General features: G+C 43.1%; 1 protein-coding gene across 1 annotated transcript in view; it reads left to right on the plus strand.

Annotated features, from left to right (window-relative positions):
• Positions 1 to 24,572, plus strand: part of LOC129848730 (serine/threonine-protein kinase/endoribonuclease IRE1-like) — a 38,413-nt gene extending 13,841 nt beyond the window's left edge. Inside the window, exons 7-22 of the mRNA XM_055915832.1 lie at positions 1,095 to 1,196; positions 1,826 to 2,087; positions 3,370 to 3,448; positions 4,813 to 4,972; positions 5,300 to 5,415; positions 5,508 to 5,711; positions 16,122 to 16,365; positions 16,570 to 16,660; positions 16,974 to 17,163; positions 17,409 to 17,508; positions 17,749 to 17,948; positions 18,175 to 18,322; positions 19,011 to 19,138; positions 19,286 to 19,409; positions 20,133 to 20,200; positions 20,289 to 24,572. Of these exons, the coding sequence (XP_055771807.1) occupies positions 1,095 to 1,196; positions 1,826 to 2,087; positions 3,370 to 3,448; positions 4,813 to 4,972; positions 5,300 to 5,415; positions 5,508 to 5,711; positions 16,122 to 16,365; positions 16,570 to 16,660; positions 16,974 to 17,163; positions 17,409 to 17,508; positions 17,749 to 17,948; positions 18,175 to 18,322; positions 19,011 to 19,138; positions 19,286 to 19,409; positions 20,133 to 20,200; positions 20,289 to 20,915 (2,843 nt within the window). The 3' untranslated portion in view covers positions 20,916 to 24,572. The remainder of the gene's footprint in view (positions 1 to 1,094; positions 1,197 to 1,825; positions 2,088 to 3,369; positions 3,449 to 4,812; positions 4,973 to 5,299; positions 5,416 to 5,507; positions 5,712 to 16,121; positions 16,366 to 16,569; positions 16,661 to 16,973; positions 17,164 to 17,408; positions 17,509 to 17,748; positions 17,949 to 18,174; positions 18,323 to 19,010; positions 19,139 to 19,285; positions 19,410 to 20,132; positions 20,201 to 20,288) is intronic.
• The last annotated feature ends 636 nt before the right edge of the window (positions 24,573 to 25,208 follow it).

Here is a 25,208-nt window from a genome sequence, read left to right on the forward strand (position 1 = left end):
TTGTTTGTACTGTCTAAAGGCGTCAGCATGCTTCAGGTCAGCTGGCAGCTAGCCGAAGTCAGCTATGCGAACCGAACGTGTGTGCTCACATACTCCCTTAAAAGACATTCGCTTGAAAAACGAGAAAAACGCAGCTGTAGTGCTATTTGTCCATTTTTGAGACACCGTAGTCAGTATACACTTCCTCAAAATAGTCAGAATTAATCTAACTCAAGGAATCTATCATTCATTTGAAAGTTTTTTTCCCGAGGAGATCTTTGTTGCGCAATTTTGAATCTAACTAAGATGTTTGGTGCATTATTTCTCAATGAAACAATGTGCATGAAAATGAGTCGTCTCTCGTCGAATGACAACAGACTTCATTGAAGAATCACTACTGTTGACCAATCTCAGACGAAGGGGCGTAGACTTCGGCTACCAACTTCGTCTTGCGTCCAGACAGAAATGTGTGTGCCCGAACACTCAAAAACCCTCACTGAAGTCCAAAACAAACAAAAACATCGCTAAATGTCATCATAATATATGCACAAACTCTTCCGAACTGTTTCAGCTGGGATCAGCTCCCCTCCCCCAATCCTAACCTTAACCATTAGAGGGGAAAATGTGAATCTGACCCAAGATCAGTGATTAGGGGCAACTTTCCTGCCTTGGAAATGCTACGCTACTTCCATGCCCATTTGTACTCCCAGTTATTACTGCGGTGATCTGTCACACCCTGTGTCCTATGGCATCTGCTTAATTTTGATGTCACTTTAGATGACTTGTTTGTGGCTTGTTGTAGATATTTATGGCGTTTGTAAAGGTCAGGCTGCCAGGGCAGCAGTCCAAGAAGTGGCCTATAAATGCTTTGAGATGTGGTATACCTCTGTCAGGGGAACATGAATTTGGACTTCTGTCATGTTATCCTGTGTTTTTCTAAGTTGGCCACTGTTGTCACCATAGCTAGCATGGCTGTATAGTTGTAATGAGCGCTCTCACCATTTCTTCCCAAAACACAATATCACCATGGTTTGAGTCCTGCTGAGTTTACTTTCACTACTCTGGCATATCCTACATGTTCTAGGCTACAGTATATGATGTTGTCCCTTCCCCAGAGTACACTATCACCATGTACGACACCAAGAGTAGAGAGCTCCGCTGGAATGCCACCTACTTCGACTACGCCTCCACGGTGCCTGACGACGACACCAAATACAGTAAGACATGCTTTTACATCTCTCCATAGCGACAGTGAATGTAGGCTATGTATGTGAGAGACTGAGTTGTTTGCGATATGCTGTCTGGTAGGGCTGTGATGATGCCAGTATCACAATATATTTTCCATGGCAAAAATGAAAACAGTAAGCAGATGTAACTCTTTGGTCCTGTAAGAACCTGCAGGATGTAACATATTGTGTGCTACAGCTTGGAAAATAAATACCTCTGATTCTGGATGACAACAATGATTTTTGTTTCCAACATCAGGGCTGTTTTTCTAAAGAAGTTAAATCCGCTTCATGTTTTTGTTTTCTTGCCATGATACTAACGTGTATTGTGTTACTGATATCGTCCCGGCCATGCTCTCTGGTTGAAAGCATATCTCATGCTACATAGATCCATAGATGATTTTTTACTGTCATTATCCTCACAACATATTACTATTGAACATCATCCAATATCAAGGAAACTAATATTAAATATCCTCTCTCTCCTCACGTTTCTCTTTCCCTCTCTACCTCTCTTTCTATATGTGTATTATCCACCTCACGTCATCGTTCACATAGTTGCAATGGTGCAATACATACACCCAGTTTACCTAACCCCCCCTCTCCCCCTCCCCTTATAGAGATGGCCCACTTTGTCTCCAATGGTGACGGGCTGGTGGTGACAGTGGACAGTGAGTCGGGTGACGTCCAGTGGATCCAGAATTACAACTCCCCCGTGGTGGCCATGTACATATGGCAGCGCGAGGGCCTGTGCAAGGTGCCGCTCACCAACGTCGCTGTGGAAACGCTGCGCTACCTCACCTTCATGTCAGGCGAGGTGGGCCGCATCACGCAGTGGAAGTATCCCTTCCCCAAGGAGAAGAAGCCCAAGAACAAGCTCATGTAAGTAGACTGTGTGATCGACAGTGGCTTTTCTTTAGTTACTCGGCTATGGAGGCCGCAAAACCCTGACTTAAAATATGACTTTGTAGGTGGCTTATGCTTTCATAGAAAAACACAGACAATTGGATGAAACCTTTTCATTGTCACTTTTGGACAGGGAAGAGTCTCCATTTTACCCTCATGTCATTGTTTTTCAAGAGTAAATCCCCCCAGGGGTGGGTATTTTAAAGTGTAGAGCTCACTACTGTTTTAGCTTGAACTTTCATGCAAATCTTCCCATAACCATGGGCATTGAATGTGCAAACAAATATATTCTGCAATGTAGAAAATAGCAACAAATAAATAAAACCCCTTGATTGAGCAGGTGTTTCCAAACTTTTGACTGGTACTGTATATATTTGCATATCTGAGATGAGGATTCCGTCCTGATGGGTTAGGAATAGAAGCCCCACCCTTTTCTATAAACAATGTTGATTAGTTTCTATCAGCTCCAGTCTATGCTCAGCAAGACTCCAAGCAGAGCCTCTCCCCTTTAGCATTTGCCACAGCATTTCTGCCGAGACCATTCTCCTTTGACTTCTGTTGAATTAATTTATCACGCTTATTTAGCCACTTCCTTCTCTCTTTTATGATTAATTAAATTATTTACTCTGAATCTCTGTTTTCCTTCAAGACATTTCTTTTGTTAACAGGGGCCCCTTTGAAAATGCTTTAGCTAAACTCTTGAAGTCTCACAAGTAATTTAAGATGGGTTGAGTAAGTTGATTTTGCAAGCAGCACGTGTTACGGGTGATCTCCTCATCCTGAGAACAGGGGTTGGCCCCATCTCTACCTGTCGTGTTAGAGCTTTGACATGCATTCCAGGGCTCTGAATCATTGATGGGGTGTATTGAAGATCTCTTTATATCTATGTTTGATGATTGCACGAGCCAGTGGTGGTGTAGTCAGGACTTGTAGAGGTGTGCATCATTTGTTCATAAAGTGATACATCTAACCAACACAGATGGACTCTTTCAGTCGTGGTTTCACAATACAGTTTTGTACTTCTATTTACACCAGCTTTCAGAAGAAAGGAGAAATAAGAGTTTCAGTGGGTGATCTTGTAGTGTGTGTGTGAAATTGTCTGTTTGTAACCAATAGTGCAGTTTTCTGACTCAAGTCAAAGCTGTCTACAGTATAATAGAGAATGTCCCTATTCTAAATGTCCTGGTTGAGGTATACTATTAGGCTTCTCTTCCTTGTTTAAAGCTAACATTAAGACTATCCTGTTCTGTTTTCACAGGGCCACACTCTACGTAGGCAAGTACTCCACCAGCCTGTACGCATCGCCCTCCCTGGTGCATGATGGGGTCACGGTCGTGGTGAGTGGCACTAGGCTCTTCTGTGTTAGAACAAAATGTGACATTCCGTCTAGAATCTAGAACATCACCAAACAACTGGAAGCTTCTGGGAGCTGATCTCTTAGCCCAAGATCAAAGATGTGAGTTAAGAGTCACAGGGACCCTGCACTAGTGTTGGTTTGGTTGTTTACCTGACCACAACACAGGTCACAATCCCCTCAGGCCTGGGTCCCTGCAGCACAGAGGAGCATGGGATAGTATCAGCAAGATCCCTTATTTCTATCTATTTACAATAAGATGTTGAGATTAATTTGACGTAATCCATTTGATCTTGACATCCCACCACTTATTTCAGTTTCCTTCCAAGTAGTAAAGGATGTATTCATTTAACAACATTAAACTACACTAAGTATGTGGCCACCCCTTCAAATGAGTGGATTCGGGCTATTTGAGTGCTGAAGCGTGTAGCGCATAAAAATCGCTTGTCCTCGGTTGCAACGCTCTCTACCAAGTTCCAAACTGCCTCTGGAAACATCAGCACAAGAACTGTTCGTCAGGAGCTCCATGAAATGGCAGAGCAGCTGCACACAAGCCTAAGGTCACCATGCGCAATGCCAGGTGTCAGCTGGAGTGGTGGAAATCTCTTCCTCATTGGACTCTGGAGCAGTGGAAACCCATTCTCTGGAGAGATGAATCACGCTTCACCATCTGGCAGTACAACAGATGAATCTGGTTTTGGTGGATGCCAGGAGAACGCTACCTGCCCGACTGCATAGTGCCAACTGTAAAATTTGGTGGAGGAATAATTGTTTGGGGCTGTTTTTCAAGGTTCCCCTTAGTTCCAGTGAAGGTCAATCTTAACACTACATCATACAATGACAATCTAAACGATTCTGTGCTTCCAACTTTGTGGCAAGGAAGGCCCTTTCCTGTTTCAGCATGACAATGTCCCTGTGCACAAAGAGGTCCATACAGAAATTATTTGTTGAGATCAGTGTGAAAGAACTTAACTGGGCTGCACAAAGCCCTGACCTCAACTCCATCGAACACCTTTAGGATGAATTGGAACGCAGACTGTGAGCATCAGTGCCTAATCGTCCAACATCAGTGCATAATGCTCTTTTGGCTGAATGGAAACAAGTCCCTGGAGCAATGTTCTGACACCTAGTGGAAAGCCTTCCTAGAAGAGTGGAGGCCGCAAAGGGGGACCAACTCCATATTAATGCCCATCATTTTGGAATGAGATGTTCGATGAGCAGGTGTCCACATACCTTTGTCCAGGTAGTGTATATTAACATTGAACTACTTAGTACTTGAAAAGGATGTGACTTCCCTAGTTAAATAAAGGATCCATAATAATCTAGTGGTTTGTGTGTCTCTTGTAGCCCCGCGGCAGCACCTTCCCCATGCTGGAGGGTCCTAACAGCCAGGAGGTAACAATGGAGGAGGAGTGTGTGATCACCCCCAGGACCAGCGTCAAATTCAACTCTGCCCTGAGGGAACGCAACCACATCAACTTCATGAGGAACCACCTGCTCCTCATAGGTAGAAAACACCGCTCTCATGCATTTTCCACCCCTCCCCCACCCTCCCCAGTGTCTACGCCTACCCCACCCACCCCCCCCCCAGTGTCTACCTTGTGTTATTATAGTGCTCTCTGCTGGATGCTCAGTCAGTTCTCAGATGTGGAACACAAGCATTGTCCAAGTCCATGCAGTTGTGGCAGTAAAATAAGGATGAATGTTGGTTTTGAGAGTGATATCAGCATGATATTTAAGAATGTGTTATTGATGTTATATAGATGTTATTACACACACTGTAATATCATCATAGTGATGATGCTGATGCTGGTTGGATGCGTTTCTCTCCCAGGTCATCATGAGACGCCTCCTGATGCCCATAACAAGATCCTGGAGAAGTTCCCTGACAGTATCCCACGCCAGCAGGGCAATGTCATCCCCACCACCACAGAGAAGACCCTAGAGGAGGTGTGTGTTTCAGTCCTTCAGCATGCCAACTAACCTCTCCTCTTTGATTTTGTTGGGGTATAAAAAATATCTTCTCCCTCGTCCTCCCCTAGAAGGTGAATGAGAGTGACATGGGAGAAGGCCCCACTGTGGGCCCCAGCCCTCCGGCGGTCACCTCCATCCAGGAGCAGCGTGGGCAGACCACACCGGTGAGGGTGGAGGCCCCTGTGGACTCCATGCTTAAAGACATGGCCACCATCATTTTCAGCACCTTCCTCCTGGCCGGCTGGGTAGCCTTCATCATCATCTACCCCAAGGTGAGAGAGCACTGACACCTAGTGGTGATCTGGTGTGTGACTGTTACTACCTGGCTGTACAGATTGTCAGTCAACAAGCTGAACATGCGTGACAAATGTATGACGTAAAGCCACAGTTTAGTTCCAGTATGATGGTAGGCTTTGTGTTAAATGTAGGAAGTAAAGCCACAGTTTAATTCCTGTATGATGGTAGGCTCTGTGTTAAATGTAGGAAGCCACAGTTTAGTTCCAGTATGATGGTAGGCTCTGTGTTAAATGTAGGAAGCCACAGTTTAGTTCCAGTATGATGGTAGGCTCTGTGTTAAATGTAGGAAGTGAGGCAACAGTTTAGTTCCAGTATGATGGTAGGCTCTGTGTTAAATGTAGGAAGCCACAGTTTAGTTCCAGTATGATGGTAGGCTCTGTGTTAAATGTAGGAAGCCACAGTTTAGTTCCAGTATGATGGTAGGCTCTGTGTTAAATGTAGGAAGTAAAGCCACAGTTTAGTTCCAGTATGATGGTAGGCTTTGTGTTAAATGTAGGAGGCCACAGTTTAGTTCCAGTATGATGGTAGGCTTTGTGTTAAATGTAGGAAGCCACAGTTTAGTTCCTGTATGATGGTAGGCTCTGTGTTAAATCTAGGAAGCCACAGTTTAGTTCCTGTATGATGGTAGGCTCTGTGTTAAATGTAGGAAGCCACAGTTTAGTTCCAGTATGATGGTAGGCTCTGTGTTAAATGTAGGAAGTAAAGTCACAGTTTAGTTCCAGTATGATGGTCGGCTTTGTGTTAAATATAGGAGGCCACAGTTTAGTTCCAGTATGATGGTAGGCTTTGTGTTAAATGTAGGAAGCCACAGTTTAGTTCCAGTATGATGGTAGGCTCTGTTTTAAATGTAGGAAGCCACAGTTTAGTTCCAGTATGATGGTAGGCTTTGTGTTAAATGTAGGAAGCCACAGTTTAGTTCCTGTATGATGGTAGGCTCTGTGTTAAATCTAGGAAGCCACAGTTTAGTTCCTGTATGATGATAGGCTCTGTGTTAAATGTAGGAAGTAAAGTCACAGTTTAGTTCCAGTATGATGGTAGGCTTTGTGTTAAATGCAGGAGGCCACAGTTTAGTTCCAGTATGATGGTAGGCTCTGTTTTAAATGTAGGAAGTAAGGCCACAGTTTAGTTCCAGTATGATGGTAGGCTCTGTGTTAAATGTAGGAAGTAAAGCCACAGTTTAGTTCCAGTATGATGGTAGGCTTTGTGTTAAATGTAGGAAGCCACAGTTTAGTTCCAGTATGATGGTAGGCTCTGTGTTAAATGTAGGAAGTAAGGCCACAGTTTAGTTCCAGTATGATGGTAGGCTCTGTGTTAAATGTAGGAAGTAAAGCCACAGTTTAGTTCCAGTATGATGGTAGGCTTTGTGTTAAATGTAGGAAGCCACAGTTTAGTTCCAGTATGATGGTAGGCTCTGTGTTAAATGTAGGAAGCCACAGTTTAGTTCCAGTATGATGGTAGGCTCTGTGTTAAATGTAGGAAGCCACAGTTTAGTTCCAGTATGATGGTAGGCTCTGTGTTAAATGTAGGAAGCCACAGTTTAGTTCAGTATGATGGTAGACTCTGTGTTAAATGTAGGAAGTAAGGCCACAGTTTAGTTCCAGTATGATGGTAGGCTCTGTGTTAAATGTAGGAAGTAAAGCCACAGTTTAGTTTCAGTATGATGGTAGGCTTTGTGTTAAATGTAGGAAGCCACAGCTTAGTTCCTGTATGATGGTAGGCTCTGTGTTAAATGTAGGAAGTAAAGCCACAGTTTAGTTCCAGTATGATGGTAGACTCTGTGTTAAATGTAGGAAGTAAGGCCACAGTTTAGTTCCAGTATGATGGTAGGCTCTGTGTTAAATGTAGGAAGTAAAGCCACAGTTTAGTTTCAGTATGATGGTAGGCTTTGTGTTAAATGTAGGAAGCCACAGTTTAGTTCCTGTATGATGGTAGGCTCTGTGTTAAATGTAGGAAGTAAAGCCACAGTTTAGTTCCAGTATGATGGTAGGCTTTGTGTTAAATGTAGGAAGCCACAGTTTAGTTCCAGTATGATGGTAGGCTCTGTGTTAAATGTAGGAAGTAAGGCCACAGTTTAGTTCCAGTATGATGGTAGGCTCTGTGTTAAATGTAGGAAGTAAAGCCACAGTTTAGTTCCAGTATGATGGTAGGCTTTGTGTTAAATGTAGGAGGGCACAGTTTAGTTCCAGTATGATGGTAGGCTTTGTGTTAAATGTAGGAAGCCACAGTTTAGGTCCAGTATGATGGTAGGCTCTGTTTTAAATGTAGGAAGTAAGGCCACAGTTTAGTTCCAGTATGATGGTAGGCTCTGTGTTAAATGTAGGAAGTAAAGCCACAGTTTAGTTCCAGTATGATGGTAGGCTTTGTGTTAAATGTAGGAAGCCACAGTTTAGTTCCAGTATGATGGTAGGCTCTGTGTTAAATGTAGGAAGCCACAGTTTAGTTCCAGTATGATGGTAGGCTCTGTGTTAAATTTAGGAAGCCACAGTTTAGTTCCAGTATGATGGTAGGCTCTGTGTTAAATGTAGGAAGCCACAGTTTAGTTCCAGTATGATGGTAGGCTTTGTGTTAAATGTAGGAAGCCACAGTTTAGGTCCAGTATGATGGTAGGCTCTGTTTTAAATGTAGGAAGTAAGGCCACAGTTTAGTTCCAGTATGATGGTAGGCTCTGTGTTAAATGTAGGAAGTAAAGCCACAGTTTAGTTCCAGTATGATGGTAGGCTTTGTGTTAAATGTAGGAAGCCACAGTTTAGTTCCAGTATGATGGTAGGCTCTGTGTTAAATGTAGGAAGCCATAGTTTAGTTCCAGTATGATGGTAGGCTCTGTGTTAAATGTAGGAAGCCACAGTTTAGTTCCAGTATGATGGTAGGCTCTGTGTTAAATGTAGGAAGCCACAGTTTAGTTCCAGTATGATGGTAGGCTCTGTGTTAAATGTAGGAAGTAAGGCCACAGTTTAGTTCCAGTATGATGGTAGGCTCTGTGTTAAATGTAGGAAGTAAAGCCACAGTTTAGTTCCAGTATGATGGTAGGCTTTGTGTTAAATGTAGGAAGCCACAGTTTAGTTCCTGTATGATGGTAGGCTCTGTGTTAAATGTAGGAAGCCACAGTTTAGTTCCAGTATGATGGTAGGCTCTGTGTTAAATGTAGGAAGCCACAGTTTAGTTCCAGTATGATGGTAGGCTCTGTGTTATATGTAGGAAGCCACAGTTTAGTTCCAGTATGATGGTAGGCTCTGTGTTAAATGTAGGAAGTAAGGCCACAGTTTAGTTCCAGTATGATGGTAGGCTTTGTGTTAAATGTAGGGAGTAAAGCCACAGTTTAGTTCCAGTATGATGGTAGGCTCTGTTTTAAATGTAGAAAGTAAGGCCACAGTTTAGTTCCAGTATGATGGTAGGCTTTGTGTTAAATGTAGGAAGCCACAGTTTAGTTCCTGTATGATGGTAGGCTCTGTGTTAAATCTAGGAAGTAAAGCCACAGTTTAGTTCCAGTATGATGGTAGGCTCTGTTTTAAATGTAGGAAGTAAGGCCACAGTTTAGTTCCAGTATGATGGTAGGCTCTGTGTTAAATGTAGGAAGTAAAGCCACAGTTTAGTTCCAGTATGATGGTAGGCTTTGTGTTAAATGTAGGAGGCCACAGTTTAGTTCCAGTATGATGGTAGGCTTTGTGTTAAATGTAGGAAGCCACAGTTTAGTTCCTGTATGATGGTAGGCTCTGTGTTAAATCAAGGAAGCCACAGTTTAGTTCCTGTATGATGGTAGGCTCTGTGTTAAATGTAGGAAGCCACAGTTTAGTTCCAGTATGATGGTAGGCTCTGTGTTAAATGTAGGAAGCCACAGTTTAGTTCCAGTATGATGGTAGGCTCTGTGTTAAATGTAGGAAGTAAGGCCACAGTTTAGTTCCAGTATGATGGTAGGCTCTGTGTTAAATGTAGGAAGTAAAGCCACAGTTTAGTTCCAGTATGATGGTAGGCTTTGTGTTAAATGTAGGAAGCCACAGTTTAGTTCCTGTATGATGGTAGGCTCTGTGTTAAATGTAGGAAGCCACAGTTTAGTTCCAGTATGATGGTAGGCTCTGTGTTAAATGTAGGAAGTAAAGTCACAGTTTAGTTCCAGTATGATGGTCGGCTTTGTGTTAAATGTAGGAGGCCACAGTTTAGTTCCAGTATGATGGTAGGCTCTGTGTTAAATCTAGGAAGCCACAGTTTAGTTCCTGTATGATGGTAGGCTTTGTGTTAAATGTAGGAAGCCACAGTTTAGTTCCAGTATGAAGGTAGGCTCTGTTTTTGAAATGTAGGAAGTAAGGCCACAGTTTAGTTCCAGTATGATGGTAGGCTCTGTGTTAAATGTAGGAAGCAAAGCCACAGTTTAGTTCCAGTATGATGGTAGCCTTTGTGTTAAATGTAGGAAGCCACAGTTTAGTTCCAGTATGATGGTAGGCTCTGTTTTAAATGTAGAAAGTAAGGCCACAGTTTAGTTCCAGTATGATGGTAGGCTCTGTGTTAAATGTAGGAAGTAAAGCCACAGTTTAGTTCCAGTATGATGGTAGGCTTTGTGTTAAATGTAGGAGGCCACAGTTTAGTTCCAGTATGATGGTAGGCTTTGTGTTAAATGTAGGAAGCCACAGTTTAGTTCCTGTATGATGGTAGGCTCTGTGTTAAATGTAGGAAGCCACAGTTTAGTTCCAGTATGATGGTAGGCTCTGTGTTAAATGTAGGAAGCCACAGTTTAGTTCCAGTATGATGGTAGGCTCTGTGTTAAATGTAGGAAGTAAGGCCACAGTTTAGTTCCAGTATGATGGTAGGCTCTGTGTTAAATGTAGGAAGTAAGGCCACAGTTTAGTTCCAGTATGATGGTAGGCTTTGTGTTAAATGTAGGAAGCCACAGTTTAGTTCCAGTATGATGGTAGGCTCTGTGTTAAATGTAGGAAGTAAAGTCACAGTTTAGTTCCAGTATGATGGTCGGCTTTGTGTTAAATGTAGGAGGCCACAGTTTAGTTCCAGTATGATGGTAGGCTCTGTTTTAAATGTAGGAAGTAAGGCCACAGTTTAGTTCCAGTATGATGGTAGGCTCTGTGTTAAATCTAGGAAGCCACAGTTTAGTTCCTGTATGATGGTAGGCTTTGTGTTAAATGTAGGAAGCCACAGTTTAGTTCCAGTATGAAGGTAGGCTCTGTTTTTGAAATGTAGGAAGTAAGGCCACAGTTTAGTTCCAGTATGAAGGTAGGCTCTGTTTTTGAAATGTAGGAAGTAAGGCCACAGTTTAGTTCCAGTATGAAGGTAGGCTCTGTTTTTGAAATGTAGGAAGTAAGGCCACAGTTTAGTTCCAGTATGATGGTAGGCTCTGTGTTAAATGTAGGAAGTAAAGCCACAGTTTAGTTCCAGTATGATGGTAGCCTTTGTGTTAAATGTAGGAAGCCACAGTTTAGTTCCAGTATGATGGTAGGCTCTGTTTTAAATGTAGGAAGTAAGGCCACAGTTTAGTTCCAGTATGATGGTAGGCTCTGTGTTAAATGTAGGAAGTAAAGCCACAGTTTATTTCCAGTATGATGGTAGGCTTTGTGTTAAATGTAGGAGGCCACAGTTTAGTTCCAGTATGATGGTAGGCTTTGTGTTAAATGTAGGAAGCCACAGTTTAGTTCCTGTATGATGGTAGGCTCTGTGTTAAATCTAGGAAGCCACAGTTTAGTTCCTGTATGATGGTAGGCTCTGTTTTAAATGTAGGAAGTAAGGCCACAGTTTAGTTCCAGTATGATGGTAGGCTTTGTGTTAAATGTAGGAAGTAAAGCCACAGTTTAGTTCCAGTATGATGGTAGGCTTTGTGTTAAATGTAGGAAGCCACAGTTTAGTTCCTGTATGATGGTAGGCTCTGTGTTAAATGTAGGAAGCCACAGTTTAGTTCCTGTATGATGGTAGGCTCTGTGTTAAATGTAGGAAGCCACAGTTTAGTTCCAGTATGATGGTAGGCTCTGTGTTAAATGTAGGAAGCCACAGTTTAGTTCCAGTATGATGGTAGGCTCTGTGTTAAATGTAGGAAGCCACAGTTTAGTTCCAGTATGATGGTAGGCTTTGTGTTAAATGTAGGAAGTAAGGCCACAGTTTAGTTCCAGTATGATGGTAGGCTCTGTTTTAAATGTAGGAAGTAAGGCCACAGTTTAGTTCCAGTATGATGGTAGGCTCTGTGTTAAATGTAGGAAGTAAAGCCACAGTTTAGTTCCAGTATGATGGTAGGCTTTGTGTTAAATGTAGGAAGCCACAGTTTAGTTCCTATATGATGGTAGGCTCTGTGTTAAATCTAGGAAGTAAAGCCACAGTTTAGTTCCAGTATGATGGTAGGCTTTGTGTTAAATGTAGGAAGCCACAGTTTAGTTCCAGTATGATGGTAGGCTCTGTTTTAAATGTAGGAAGTAAGGCCACAGTTTAGTTCCAGTATGATGGTAGGCTCTGTGTTAAATGTAGGAAGTAAAGCCACAGTTTAGTTCCAGTATGATGGTAGGCTTTGTTAAATGTAGGAGGCCACAGTTTAGTTCCAGTATGATGTTAGGCTTTGTGTTAAATGTAGGAAGCCACAGTTTAGTTCCTGTATGATGGTAGGCTCTGTGTTAAATGTAGGAAGCCACAGTTTAGTTCCAGTATGATGGTAGGCTCTGTGTTAAATCTAGGAAGCCACAGTTTAGTTCCTGTATGATGGTAGGCTCTGTTTTAAATGTAGGAAGTAAGGCCACAGTTTAGTTCCAGTATGATGGTAGGCTCTGTGTTAAATGTAGGAAGTAAAGCCACAGTTTAGTTCCAGTATGATGGTAGGCTTTGTGTTAAATGTAGGAGGGCACAGTTTAGTTCCAGTATGATGGTAGGCTTTGTGTTAAATGTAGGAAGCCACAGTTTAGGTCCAGTATGATGGTAGGCTCTGTTTTAAATGTAGGAAGTAAGGCCACAGTTTAGTTCCAGTATGATGGTAGGCTCTGTGTTAAATGTAGGAAGTAAAGCCACAGTTTAGTTCCAGTATGATGGTAGGCTTTGTGTTAAATGTAGGAAGCCACAGTTTAGTTCCTGTATGATGGTAGGCTCTGTGTTAAATGTAGGAAGCCACAGTTTAGTTCCTGTATGATGGTAGGCTCTGTGTTAAATGTAGGAAGCCACAGTTTAGTTCCAGTATGATGGTAGGCTCTGTGTTAAATGTAGGAAGCCACAGTTTAGTTCCAGTATGATGGTAGGCTCTGTGTTAAATGTAGGAAGCCACAGTTTAGTTCCAGTATGATGGTAGGCTCTGTGTTAAATGTAGGAAGCCACAGTTTAGTTCCAGTATGATGGTAGGCTCTGTGTTAAATGTAGGAAGCCACAGTTTAGTTCCAGTATGATGGTAGGCTCTGTGTTAAATGTAGGGAGTAAAGCCACAGTTTAGTTCCAGTATGATGGTAGGCTCTGTTTTAAATGTAGGAAGTAAGGCCACAGTTTAGTTCCAGGATGATGGTAGGCTCTGTGTTAAATGTAGGAAGTAAAGCCACAGTTTAGTTCCAGTATGATGGTAGGCTTTGTGTTAAATGTAGGAGGCCACAGTTTAGTTCCAGTATGATGGTAGGCTTTGTGTTAAATGTAGGAAGCCACAGTTTAGTTCCTATATGATGGTAGGCTCTGTGTTAAATGTAGGAAGCCACAGTTTAGTTCCAGTATGATGGTAGGCTCTGTGTTAAATGTAGGAAGCCACAGTTTAGTTCCTGTATGATGGGAGGCTCTGTGTTAAATGTAGGAAGCCACAGTTTAGTTCCAGTATGATGGTAGGCTCTGTGTTAAATGTAGGAATTAAAGCCACAGTTTAGTTCCAGTATGATGGTAGGCTCTGTGTTAAATGTAGGAAGCCACAGTTTAGTTCCAGTATGATTGTAGGCTCTGTGTTAAATGTAGGAAGTAAAGCCACAGTTTAGTTCCAGTATGATGGTAGGCTTTGTGTTAAATGTAGGAAGCCACAGTTTAGTTCCAGTATGATGGTAGGCTCTGTTTTAAATGTAGGAAGTAAGGCCACAGTTTAGTACCAGTATGATGGTAGGCTCTGTGTTAAATGTAGGAAGTAAAGCCACAGTTTAGTTCCAGTATGATGGTAGGCTTTGGGTTAAATGTAGGAGTCCACAGTTTAGTTCCAGTATGATGGTAGGCTTTGTGTTAAATGTAGGAAGCCACAGTTTAGTTCCTGTATGATGGTAGGCTCTGTGTTAAATCTAGGAAGCCACAGTTTAGTTCCTGTATGATGGTAGGCTCTGTGTTAAATGTAGGAAGCCACAGTTTAGTTCCAGTATGATGGTAGGCTCTGTGTTAAATGTAGGAAGTAAAGTCACAGTTTAGTTCCAGTATGATGGTAGGCTCTGTGTTAAATGTAGGAAGTAAAGCCACAGTTTAGTTCCAGTATGATGGTAGGCTTTGTGTTAAATGTAGGAAGCCACAGTTTAGTTCCAGTATGATGGTAGGCTTTGTGTTAAATGTAGGAAGCCACAGTTTAGTTCCAGTATGATGGTAGGCTCTGTTTTAAATGTAGGAAGTAAAGCCACAGTTTAGTTCCAGTATGATGGTAGGCTTTGTGTTAAATGTAGGAGGGCACAGTTTAGTTCCAGTATGATGGTAGGCTTTGTGTTAAATGTAGGAAGCCACAGTTTAGGTCCAGTATGATGGTAGGCTCTGTGTTAAATGTAGGAAGTAAAGCCACAGTTTAGTTCCAGTATGATGGTAGGCTTTGTGTTAAATGTAGGAAGCCACAGTTTAGTTCCAGTATGATGGTAGGCTCTGTGTTAAATGTAGGAAGTAAAGCCACAGTTTAGTTCCAGTATGATGGTAGGCTTTGTGTTAAATGTAGGAAGCCACAGTTTAGTTCCTGTATGATGGTAGGCTCTGTGTTAAATGTAGGAAGCCACAGTTTAGTTCCTGTATGATGGTAGGCTCTGTGTTAAATGTAGGAAGCCACAGTTTAGTTCCAGTATGATGGTAGGCTCTGTGTTAAATGTAGGAAGCCACAGTTTAGTTCCAGTATGATGGTAGGCTCTGTGTTAAATGTAGGGAGTAAAGCCACAGTTTAGTTCCAGGATGATGGTAGGCTCTGTGTTAAATGTAGGAAGCCACAGTTTAGTTCCAGTATGATGGTAGGCTCTGTGTTAAATGTAGGAAGCCACAGTTTAGTTCCAGTATGATGGTAGGCTCTGTTTTAAATGTAGGAAGTAAAGCCACAGTTTAGTTCCAGTATGATGGTAGGCTTTGTGTTAAATGTAGGAGGCCACAGTTTAGTTCCAGTATGATGGTAGGCTTTGTGTTAAATGTAGGAAGCCACAGTTTAGTTCCTATATGATGGTAGGCTCTGTGTTAAATGTAGGAAGCCACAGTTTAGTTCCAGTATGATGGTAGGCTCTGTGTTAAATGTAGGAAGCCACAGTTTAGTTCCTGTATGATGGTAGGCTCTGTGTTAAATGTAGGAAGCCACAGTTTAGTTCCAGTATGATGGTAGGCTCTGTGTTAAATGTAGGAATTAAAGCCACAGTTTAGTTCCAGTATGATGGTAGGCTCTGTGTTAAATGTAGGAAGTAAAGTCACAGTTTAGTTCCAGTATGATGGTAGGCTCTGTGTTAAATGTAGGAAGTAAAGCCACAGTTTAGTTCCAGTATGATGGTAGGCTTTGTGTTAAATGTAGGAAGCCACAGTTTAGTTCCAGTATGATGGTAGGCTCTGTTTTAAATGTAGGAAGTAAGGCCACAGTTTAGTTCCAGTATGATGGTAGACACTGTGTTAAATGTAGGAAGTAAAGCCACAGTTTAGTTCCAGTATGATGGTAGGCTTTGGGTTAAATGTAGGAGGGCACAGTTTAGTTCCAGTATGATGGTAGGCTTTGTGTTAAATGTAGGAAGCCACAGTTTAGTTCCAGTATGATGGTAGGCTCTGTGTTAAATGTAGGAAGCCACAGTTTAGTTCCAGTATGATGGTAGGCTTTGTGTTAAATGTAGGAAGCCACAGTTTAGTTCCAGTATGATGGTAGGCTCTGTTTTAAATGTAGGAAGTAAGGCCACAGTTTAGTTCCAGTATGATGGTAGGCTCTGTGTTAAATGTAGGAAGTAAAGCCACAGTTTAGTTCCAGTATGATGGTAGGCTTTGTGTTAAATGTAGGAGGCCACAGTTTAGTTCCAGTATGATGGTAGGCTCTGTTTTAAATGTAGGAAGTAAGGCCACAGTTTAGTTCCAGTATGATGGTAGGCTCTGTGTTAAATGTAGGAAGTAAAGCCACAGTTTAGTTCCAGTATGATGGTAGGCTTTGTGTTAAATGTAGGAAGTAAAGCCACAGTTTAGTTGAAATGCTGAGTTATGGATATAACACAAACCTGACCTGAACACTATAGCTCACTTATACATGTACTTCCCAGAGTGTTCACAAACAGCAGCAGCTGCAGCATGAACAGTTCCAGAGGCAGTTGGATGAGCGGCTGGATCTCCTGAGGAGACAGCCGTTCTCTCCCCCGGGGACCGACCTGCCCCTGCTGGCCCCGGACGCTGACTCAGACCACAGCAGCCCCAACGGCACCCCCAACATCACCCCCCGTGCATCCAACCACTCCAACCTATCTGTGCCCGAGCTGGGCAGCTCCGCCAACGAGCACGAGGACAGAGGTATGGAGGACACAAGTGGATACACACATTGATAAAGACACACGCATTGATGCACACAATTACTCACACATACTGTACACACTCACTTACAATAGGTCTAGCACTGCTCTGTTCATCTTGATGCCTGGCAATTGTTTTGAAAATGAGAGTAAGATAGTCTTCTGATTCCAATATCTGATGTGCTTTTTTTTTATGGTTCATCAGATGAGGACTCCAACATGGTCAGAGTTGGAAAGATAACGTTCCGGGCCAAAAATGTTTTGGGACACGGTGCAGAGGGAACCATCGTGTATAAGTAAGTCTCAACCCAGGCTAATGTATCTACATTTTGTAACAAAGTGAAATGAAAGTCAAGTGAAGTGTCTTTTTTGAGGCTGCTCAGTTAGTCGTTCAATCATCTCTACTCGTCATATAGACTCTCTGGAGAGTCTTTGGCCGCATCCCCATTATTTCTGTGCAAGTGGGTAGAGAATTGGGACACAACCTTCGTTTTTTATTTATTTTGATAAATGTTCAGTTTTACAAACATACAGACAAGAACTCAACCTTTCTTTGTAAAGTGTCTGTTTAGGAATGTTCTACTAACCTTCCCTTGCTCTGTCCCCCAGGGGTCAGTTTGACAACCGTGCCGTGGCAGTCAAGAGGATCCTCCCAGAATGCTTCAGCTTTGCTGACCGTGAGGTGGACCTGCTGCGCGAGTCGGACGAGCATCCCAACGTCATCCGTTACTTCTGCACAGAGAGGGACCGCCAGTTCCAGTACATCGCCATAGAGCTGTGTGCCGCCTCACTGCAAGAGGTACTGCAGCCTAACTGACCACCAAACCCAGGGGTCTGCAATACCCGGCCCACGAGCCAAATGCGTCCCACAAGCCAAATTTATCTGGCCCTCCAAAGTTGTCATAAGCTCTACAACACCCTCTCTCTTCCTGACCTTTCGGCTTACGCTCTCATTCATTTATTTATTAATTCATCCTCTTAAACTTGCTTCTTGTTACTTTTACTCACTCACTGGATGTGGACTCTTTGTGTTTCCTCTTTCAGTATGTGGAGAGACAGGATTTTGATCGGCATGGACTGGAGCCTGTGATGCTGCTGCAGCAGACCATGTCAGGACTGGCACACCTGCACTCCCTCAATATAGGTAAGAATCACAAGATGTGCACCTCCACTAGGTTTTAATATAGCTTTTCATGAAGAACACAAAGGTTATACTCAAATGTTTCTATGTAAGTTACAGTTAGGGCAAACCATATAGTAATATTTTCAATAAGATTCACAAGACTACTGCAGCTGGACTAGGTACAGTAAACATCTAAGATCTCCTAGGTTACAGGTTATTCTTCCAGCCTGATCTGGTCTTCTCCACTCTTCCCGTCCCCAGTGCACAGAGACCTGAAGCCCCACAACATCCTGGTGTCCATGCCCAACGCCCACGGTCGGGCGCGGGCCATGATCTCCGACTTTGGCCTGTGTAAGAAGCTGGCGGTGGGCCGACACAGCTTCAGCAGGAGGTCCGGGGTGCCCGGCACCGAGGGGTGGATCGCCCCAGAGGTCCTCAATGAGGACTGCAAGGACAACCCTGTGAGTGGTCCCTCTCTCTACTGGAGACATGACTGGTCCGGATTTTACAGATAGCAGCTGTCATGAAACAAAAGCCTGTGTGACTGTCGCTGTCTGATACTAATTTAAATTGATTTGAATGCAGTTCACTGTCACATACTTATCTTGCCTTTATCAAAGACAATGATTGCTAACCATCAACAGAACGCCATTATTGAACTCCTAACCTCTCTCTATTCCTCTGTAGACGTGCACGGTGGACATCTTCTCTGCAGGCTGTGTGTTCTACTATGTGGTGTCCTGGGGATGTCATCCCTTTGGCAAGTCCCTGCAGAGGCAAGCCAACATACTGCTGGGAGCCTACAGCCTGGACCAGCTACAGCCCCACAAACATGGTGAGGACATCACTTCCTGTTCTCAGACCCACAGGAAGGCAGTGAGGGGAAGTTGGTGTAGGATTGGTTTTGAAGTGATTTGATTTAAACCAGGATGTTGACTGTCTAAGAAACAGTAGTTTCGTGCTGGTGAGTATCAGTTCAGCCTTTGAAAGTACAAAAAAGAGAGCAATAAGTTTACATTGGACAGTTTTGGTAAAGGCAGTATGAGAGTTATTATAGACAGACGGGGTCCTGATGTTATTGCAATTTTGTTTAATGCAAACCCAAACATTGACAATCAGTTGTTTCACATCAGAGACCTCTTGTGGAAAATTTGATCCAAAGAATCGACAAAGACTCATTTATAGTTATAATAGTGAATCTTTAATACAGATGAGAAGCTGCTAGGTAGATCCCTCTCTGATCGCAGTCAGGGAAGGAGCTCCAAGAGTAAATGGCTACATGTCCCTTTTACCGTGGAAGGTAATAATACAATCATATTGTTACAAGTTATTTTATACAAGCAACAGTTCCAGAACACAATGGCCTTGTTTTAGGGTGCAGACATAACAGGAGTTATGAAATGCATAACATCACAGTCCAACACAGAACAATAACATAACCCTTGAGAAGTGACAATAGCTCACCCCAATTCTGCCACAACACCGCCCCATAGTGACTGAGTGTTTGGTCTGGTCTTTCTCAGAGGACATCGTGGCCGCAGACCTGATAGAACAGATGCTGAGCATGGAGCCCCAGAGGAGGCCTTCTGCTGAGAGCGTGCTCAAACACCCCTTCTTCTGGAGCCTGGAGAAACAGCTGCAGTTCTTCCAGGTCACAATCAAATCCATTACTTTTCTATTAAAACTGTTCCACATAAATCAGTATAGCACGAGGTGCAACTGTGAACGGAACATTTTCCAATAACGACATTTTCTTTGTTTAAATAAAAACCCATATTTCATCTTGTTTCCCCTGTAGGACTTGAGTGACAGGATAGAGAAGGAGCCGCTGGACGGACCAATCGTAAGGCAGTTGGAGCGAGGGGGGCGGGCCGTGGTGAAACTGGACTGGAGGGAGCACATCACAGTGCCTCTACAGACCGGTGAGAGACTGGCCTGAGATCAGTTGTAGCTACAACCACATACCTGTTTTACAAGACTTTGTCCACATCATGAGTGTAGACTGGTAAAGAGACTGGTCCGAGTTCAGTTTTAACCCTACCACTATGCTAGTGCCTTTAATAAATTAAAGGGTATATATTTCATGAGTTAAGAAATGATATGACCTACTACAGTTTTGTACTGAAAACCTGGTTATTAGTTGCCCAGTTAGGGTTAATGTTTCTCAAGTGCAGTGATTATAAAATGCAGTGACGGTGGATGTGGTTTGCATTTCCTGTCAATCCAGACTGCAGCATTTAGCTGAGCTCTTCTCAACCTGAAAGGCTGCTTTGCTTCCTATTGAGTGTTCATCTTTATAGGGCTGTTTCATAGGGTTGTTCTAATCTTAATATGCTACTTACTGTATATGAAAGAAATGGTAAGAGAAGGTTCGCTGTGACTGTTGCACTCATGAGTTTTTAATTTGCATGTCAGTCATTTGTCTATTTAGCTTGTTATGTTTTCATGCCTTGTGGAGAACTAGTCGGCTGAAGATTTCCTGACAGGTAGACTATATTTATAGGATATCTAACTTTAAACCAGGACATTGTGAGGTATTTCAATCTTGCTGTATTATGAGACTTTTAGGATAAATTATACATTTTAGGATAAATTATTAGAATGTACTGTGTGGATTAATCATTGCATGTATTTTCTCTTGGCAGACCTACGCAAATTCCGGTCGTATAAAGGAGGGTCTGTCAGAGATCTTCTCCGTGCCATGAGAAACAAGGTATGAGTGTCTTTTCAGCTAAATTATGTGTGTTTACCTGATTAGATGTCAGTTTATATGAATCCTTCTTCTGTTGTCCCTCCTATAGAAGCACCATTACAGGGAGTTACCAGCAGAGGTCCAGGAGACTCTGGGCTCCATCCCTGATGACTTTGTCTCCTACTTCACTTCCCGCTTCCCCCACCTGCTGCGCCACACCTACCTGGCCATGCGCACCTGTGCCCACGAGAGGTCATTCCTTCCCTACTACTCCAGCTCAGAGCAGCTCTCCTGGATACGGACTCCCTACACACACCCCGGGCCCAAGGCCACAGAGCTGCTGCAGACACACATGTCGCAGCCGGAGGAACCCACACCGTCAAACACAGTACCCTCACAGCCTGAGAAGGTGTCAAATACAATTCCATCCACAGCACCCATACAGTCAGTGACCGTATCAGACTCCACACCCATACAGTCACTGTCAAACACAACAACACCCCCACAGTCAGTGCCAACCACATTACCAGTAGAGCCAGTATCATCCACATCATTACCAGTCCAACCAGTACCGCCTACATCACCCTCATCCACACTGCCAGACCTGCCCCCACAGACAGTGTTGCCCTCAGACCCCCCCACACCCTCAGAAACCCCCCTTACAGATCCCGTCCCACCTGAACCACACATGCTGCCAGTGCCACATCCAGCCACACCGGACACGGCGCCTGCCTGAGAGCCGACGTGGGGTGGTGGGTGAGTGCTGCACAGAGGAGCATTGCCTTACGAGTGGACACATACTGGTGTTCTGTTGCTCTGTCCTGTGCTGGTGAGGACCAGGCCTGCAGTGCCTGGGAGCTGCCGACAGGGGGGAGCAGCAGCCCAAACCAAGTGCCTTTCCTGCTCGACTGAGACAAAATGGCTCCGAATGGAACCGTCCCAAGGTCCCTCGACGCATCAAGAAGCCAGGGTGGAAATGAGCTAGTGGGGGCCGTACTGTGTACTACAGAGAGAATCTGTTTTATTTGCAATGGAGTCCCTGCTAATGTCAAGTACTGTGAGGTATTGTTGGGCACAAAATACTTGGCAAAGCAAGGGAGGAATTCTTCTGTTGATGTTGAAAGACAAGTCGACAATGGTAGTTTTACTGTGGAATCTTGTTATTTCTCTTAATGAGCCTATACACTGTAAAGAGGTGTATATTTTTGTATAGGTGACGACTTGATAATGACTATCGTTGAAAATCATGGGATGTGGCCATTGTGCCTTTTTAAATAACACTGTGTTATGTATGTGAGCTCTGAGGGTAGACGTCTCTGGAATAGTTTTGCTTGCTGCTGCAGATGCTGCTAGTGACGGCTTTTCTCTCTTGAATAACTACTATTTCAGTGCCTGTCTTCCTGTGCAGGCGAGCACAGATATGCCAAAGGGTGTTTGAACTGAACACTGGTAAAAGCATACTGTGTTTGTCTTTTCTACTTTTATCTCTGATAGCTTTGTGCTGTACATCAGACACAAGGCAATATGTGATCTGATAGTTTTTTTTATTGCAGGACATCACCCAAAGTCTTGTTTGCTTGACCTCTGACACACTAGGCCTTTAGTAAAACTGGTTCAGCTACAAGTCATGATAGGATGATTACAGAAAGCATTCACTTCACATTCTGGTTTTTGCTGTCAGAGGAATGATGTGTTTTCTCTCATCCTAGCTTTGATGAAGGATGATCCAATGCAACATGTTTTATTCAATCGTATTGTCTGTATAATGATTGGCAGTTAAATAGGTCTTCATTTATTACATGAATTAACTGTTATAGTTTGTTCATATTTTATTTTTAAGTGGAATGCATTTACTTCAGGTTTATTTTATACTGTTCATTGTACATCAAAAACCCCAAGAATGTACAGTATTTTGTCTAATGCAAGCTGTTTAAAGTTAAGTGAAGAGGGTTTTCTGCAAAAGTGAACAGTAAATCTTTTGCAGTCTCGTCTGACGATGCCTTTTACTGTTAAGATTTAATTTCTAACATGCCATCCTGAATGCAAGAATAGTTTGTTTTATGATATTCCATTTTCAGTTTTGCAATTGTCTCCTTTTGCCAACATGTCTGCCATTGTTGGAGTGAAAATGCCAAATTAAATCAGCATTAATATCTGTTACTGTGTTAGTTTGCAGATATTTTGAGCTTGTGGAACTAATGCTGCGTTCATAACCAAGTGGGAAGGTGGTATTTACCAGTCGGTAGACTGGGAAAAATCCAATTGAACCTACCTACAACTTGTAATTGCTAGTGGGAAACTCAACGATCGTCCCTGATCTCGACTTCTCCCACATGCTGACCTCTGACATCACCTACTAAGGAAGTGACTTCACCAACAGCATTTTCGGCAGTTAAATGTAGCACAACATTTATAAAAGGCAATCTATTAACGTTTTTTAACTTGAATTTGTTAACAACCATGAAAGCTGTACTTTTAGTTGGTGAATTGTGATTTGGTGTAACAATGTATGCAGACCCTTTTCTATGCAACCTGATTAGATGTCAGTTTATATGAATCCTTCTTCTTTTGTCCCTCCTATAGAAGCACCATTACAGGGAGTTACCAGCAGAGGTCCAGGAGACTCTGGGCTCCATCGCTGACTGTCACCTACTTCACCTCCCGCGCCACACCTACCTGGCCATGCACACCTGTGCACAGGAGGCACTTCCTTCCCTACTACTCCAGCTCAGAGCAGCTCGCGTGGATACGGACTCCCTACACACACCCCGGGTCCAAGGCCACAGAGCTGCTGCAGACACACACGTCGCAGCCGGAGGAACCAACACCGTCAAACACAGTACCCTCACAGCCTGTGATGGTGTCAAGCACATATCTATCCACAGACCCCATACAGTCAGTGACCGTATCAGACTCTACACCCATATAGTCACTATCAAACACAACCACATTACCAGTAGAGCCAGTATCATCCAAATCATTACCAGTCAAACCAGTACTGCCTACATCACCCTCATCCACACTGCCAGACCTGCCCCACAGACAGTTGCCCACCCAGCCCTCAGAACCCTCCACACCCTCAGAAATCTCCCCTACAAATCCCGTGCCACACTGGACACGGAGCCTGCCTGAAAGCCAGGTGATGGGTACGGCACAGAGGAGCGTTGCCTTGGGGTTGTAGGCTGGGTTTCTGTATAGCACTCTGTGACACCTGCGGATGTAAAAAGGGTGTTTTATAAATACATTTGATTGATTGCCTTACGAGTGGACACATACTGGGGTCCTGTGGCTCTTTCCTGTGCTGGTGAGGACCAGGCCTGCATTGCCTGGGACCTGCCGACGGGGCAGCAGCAGCCCAAACCAAGTGCCTTTCCTACTCTACTGAGACAAAATGGCACAGAATGGAACCGTCCCAAGGTCCCCCGATGCATTAAGAAGCCAGGGTGGAAATGAACTAGTGTGGGCAGACAGAACCTGTTTTATTTGCAATGGAGTCCTGTCTCATGTCAAGTATTGTTGGGCACAAAAGACTTGGCAATGCAAGGGAGGAATTCTTCTGTTATGTTGGAAGATTTAAGTCAACAATGGTAGTGTTACTGTACAACGTTCCCTCAGTGAGCCTTTTCACTGTAAAGAGGTGTATAGTTTTGTATATGTGACTACTTGATAATGACTTGATCAATGATAACCATATGATGTGGCCATTTATGCCTTTTTTTAAAAACACTGTGCTATGTATGTGAGCTCTGTAAGGGTAGATGTCTCTGAAATAGTTTTGCTTGCTGCTGCAGATGCTGCTTGTCTCTCTTGAATCAATACTATTTCAGTGCCTGTCTTCCTGTGCAGTCATGGAGAGATATTCCAAAGGGTGTTTGAATTGAACACTGGTAAAGGGATGTTTCTTTTCTACTTTTATCTCTGTTAGCGTTGTGCTGTACATCGGGCACAAATAAATATATTTTTTTATTGCAGGGCGTCAGCCAAAGTCTTGTTTGCTTGATCTCTTGACACACTAGGCATAACTAAAACTTGTTCGGCTACAAGTCATGATAGGATGATATTCACCTTCAGTATTCACCTTACATTCTGGGTTATGGGCTTTAGTTTTTTTGTCCATTCTTTAATGGAGGAATTATATATATTCTCTCATCCCATATTCCTTAATGATGATCCAATGCAACATGTTTTATTCAATCATATCCATTGAATAACAGATTAATAGGTATTTAACTGTAATAGTTTAATATTTGATTTATTTTGTACGGTGTTTTTATGTACTGTCCATACTACACACTGTTTCACGATTTTCTAATTTTGCATTGCCAACGAATATGCAGCTGTTTAAGTGAAAAAGCCAAATAAATCAGCGTTATATTTGTGCCTTTGAACTTTACATTTTTGTCAGTTATTCTTGGGACTAAGCAAACACAATACATTCATTATTGCCTGTTATGTAACGGACTTCCACTGCAAGCCTGAGCGGGTCGATGCCAAGTTGCCATTGGCTGCCTTGTTGGCCCTCAACTCTCTTTTTCTCCTAAACGAAACTTACGGATAAAAACAAGCCCCCTCATGACGTCGTTCCTCTGATCTGACGTAGTTCGGGTCCATGGTTTTCAATGGAGTGACTGAGGGTGCTAGCACTAGACACCACCTATCTAGTACAGCAGCAGAAATATACCAGTTGAAAAGAGTAGTCTTTTATCACACCGAGTCTTCTAAAGCATTAACGACGTGCGGCGTATTAAGAGCTAAACATATTTCTGTTGGCAATGGAACAATTTAAAGAGGTGAGGAGAACTATTTCAATTATAGGCTACGCTTGTCGAGAGTGCTCTCCAAAGGAAAGACACATTCTTAGCCCTTTATTTCTGTTTGGTGTAAAGTGTATCTGCTGTAGGGAAAAAAACTACATTGAAGTCTTATCTTTGCAATCTAAAACTGGAGTACATTTTTTTACAGAGGACATCGCCGCCAACGTCTGGTTCATCTTCGCCCGCTCATTGGTAAACCCAATATTTGTTTTTCT

Source organism: Salvelinus fontinalis, unplaced genomic scaffold (genome assembly GCF_029448725.1).
Source record: "Salvelinus fontinalis isolate EN_2023a unplaced genomic scaffold, ASM2944872v1 scaffold_1138, whole genome shotgun sequence".
Taxonomy (NCBI): Eukaryota; Metazoa; Chordata; class Actinopteri; order Salmoniformes; family Salmonidae; genus Salvelinus; species Salvelinus fontinalis.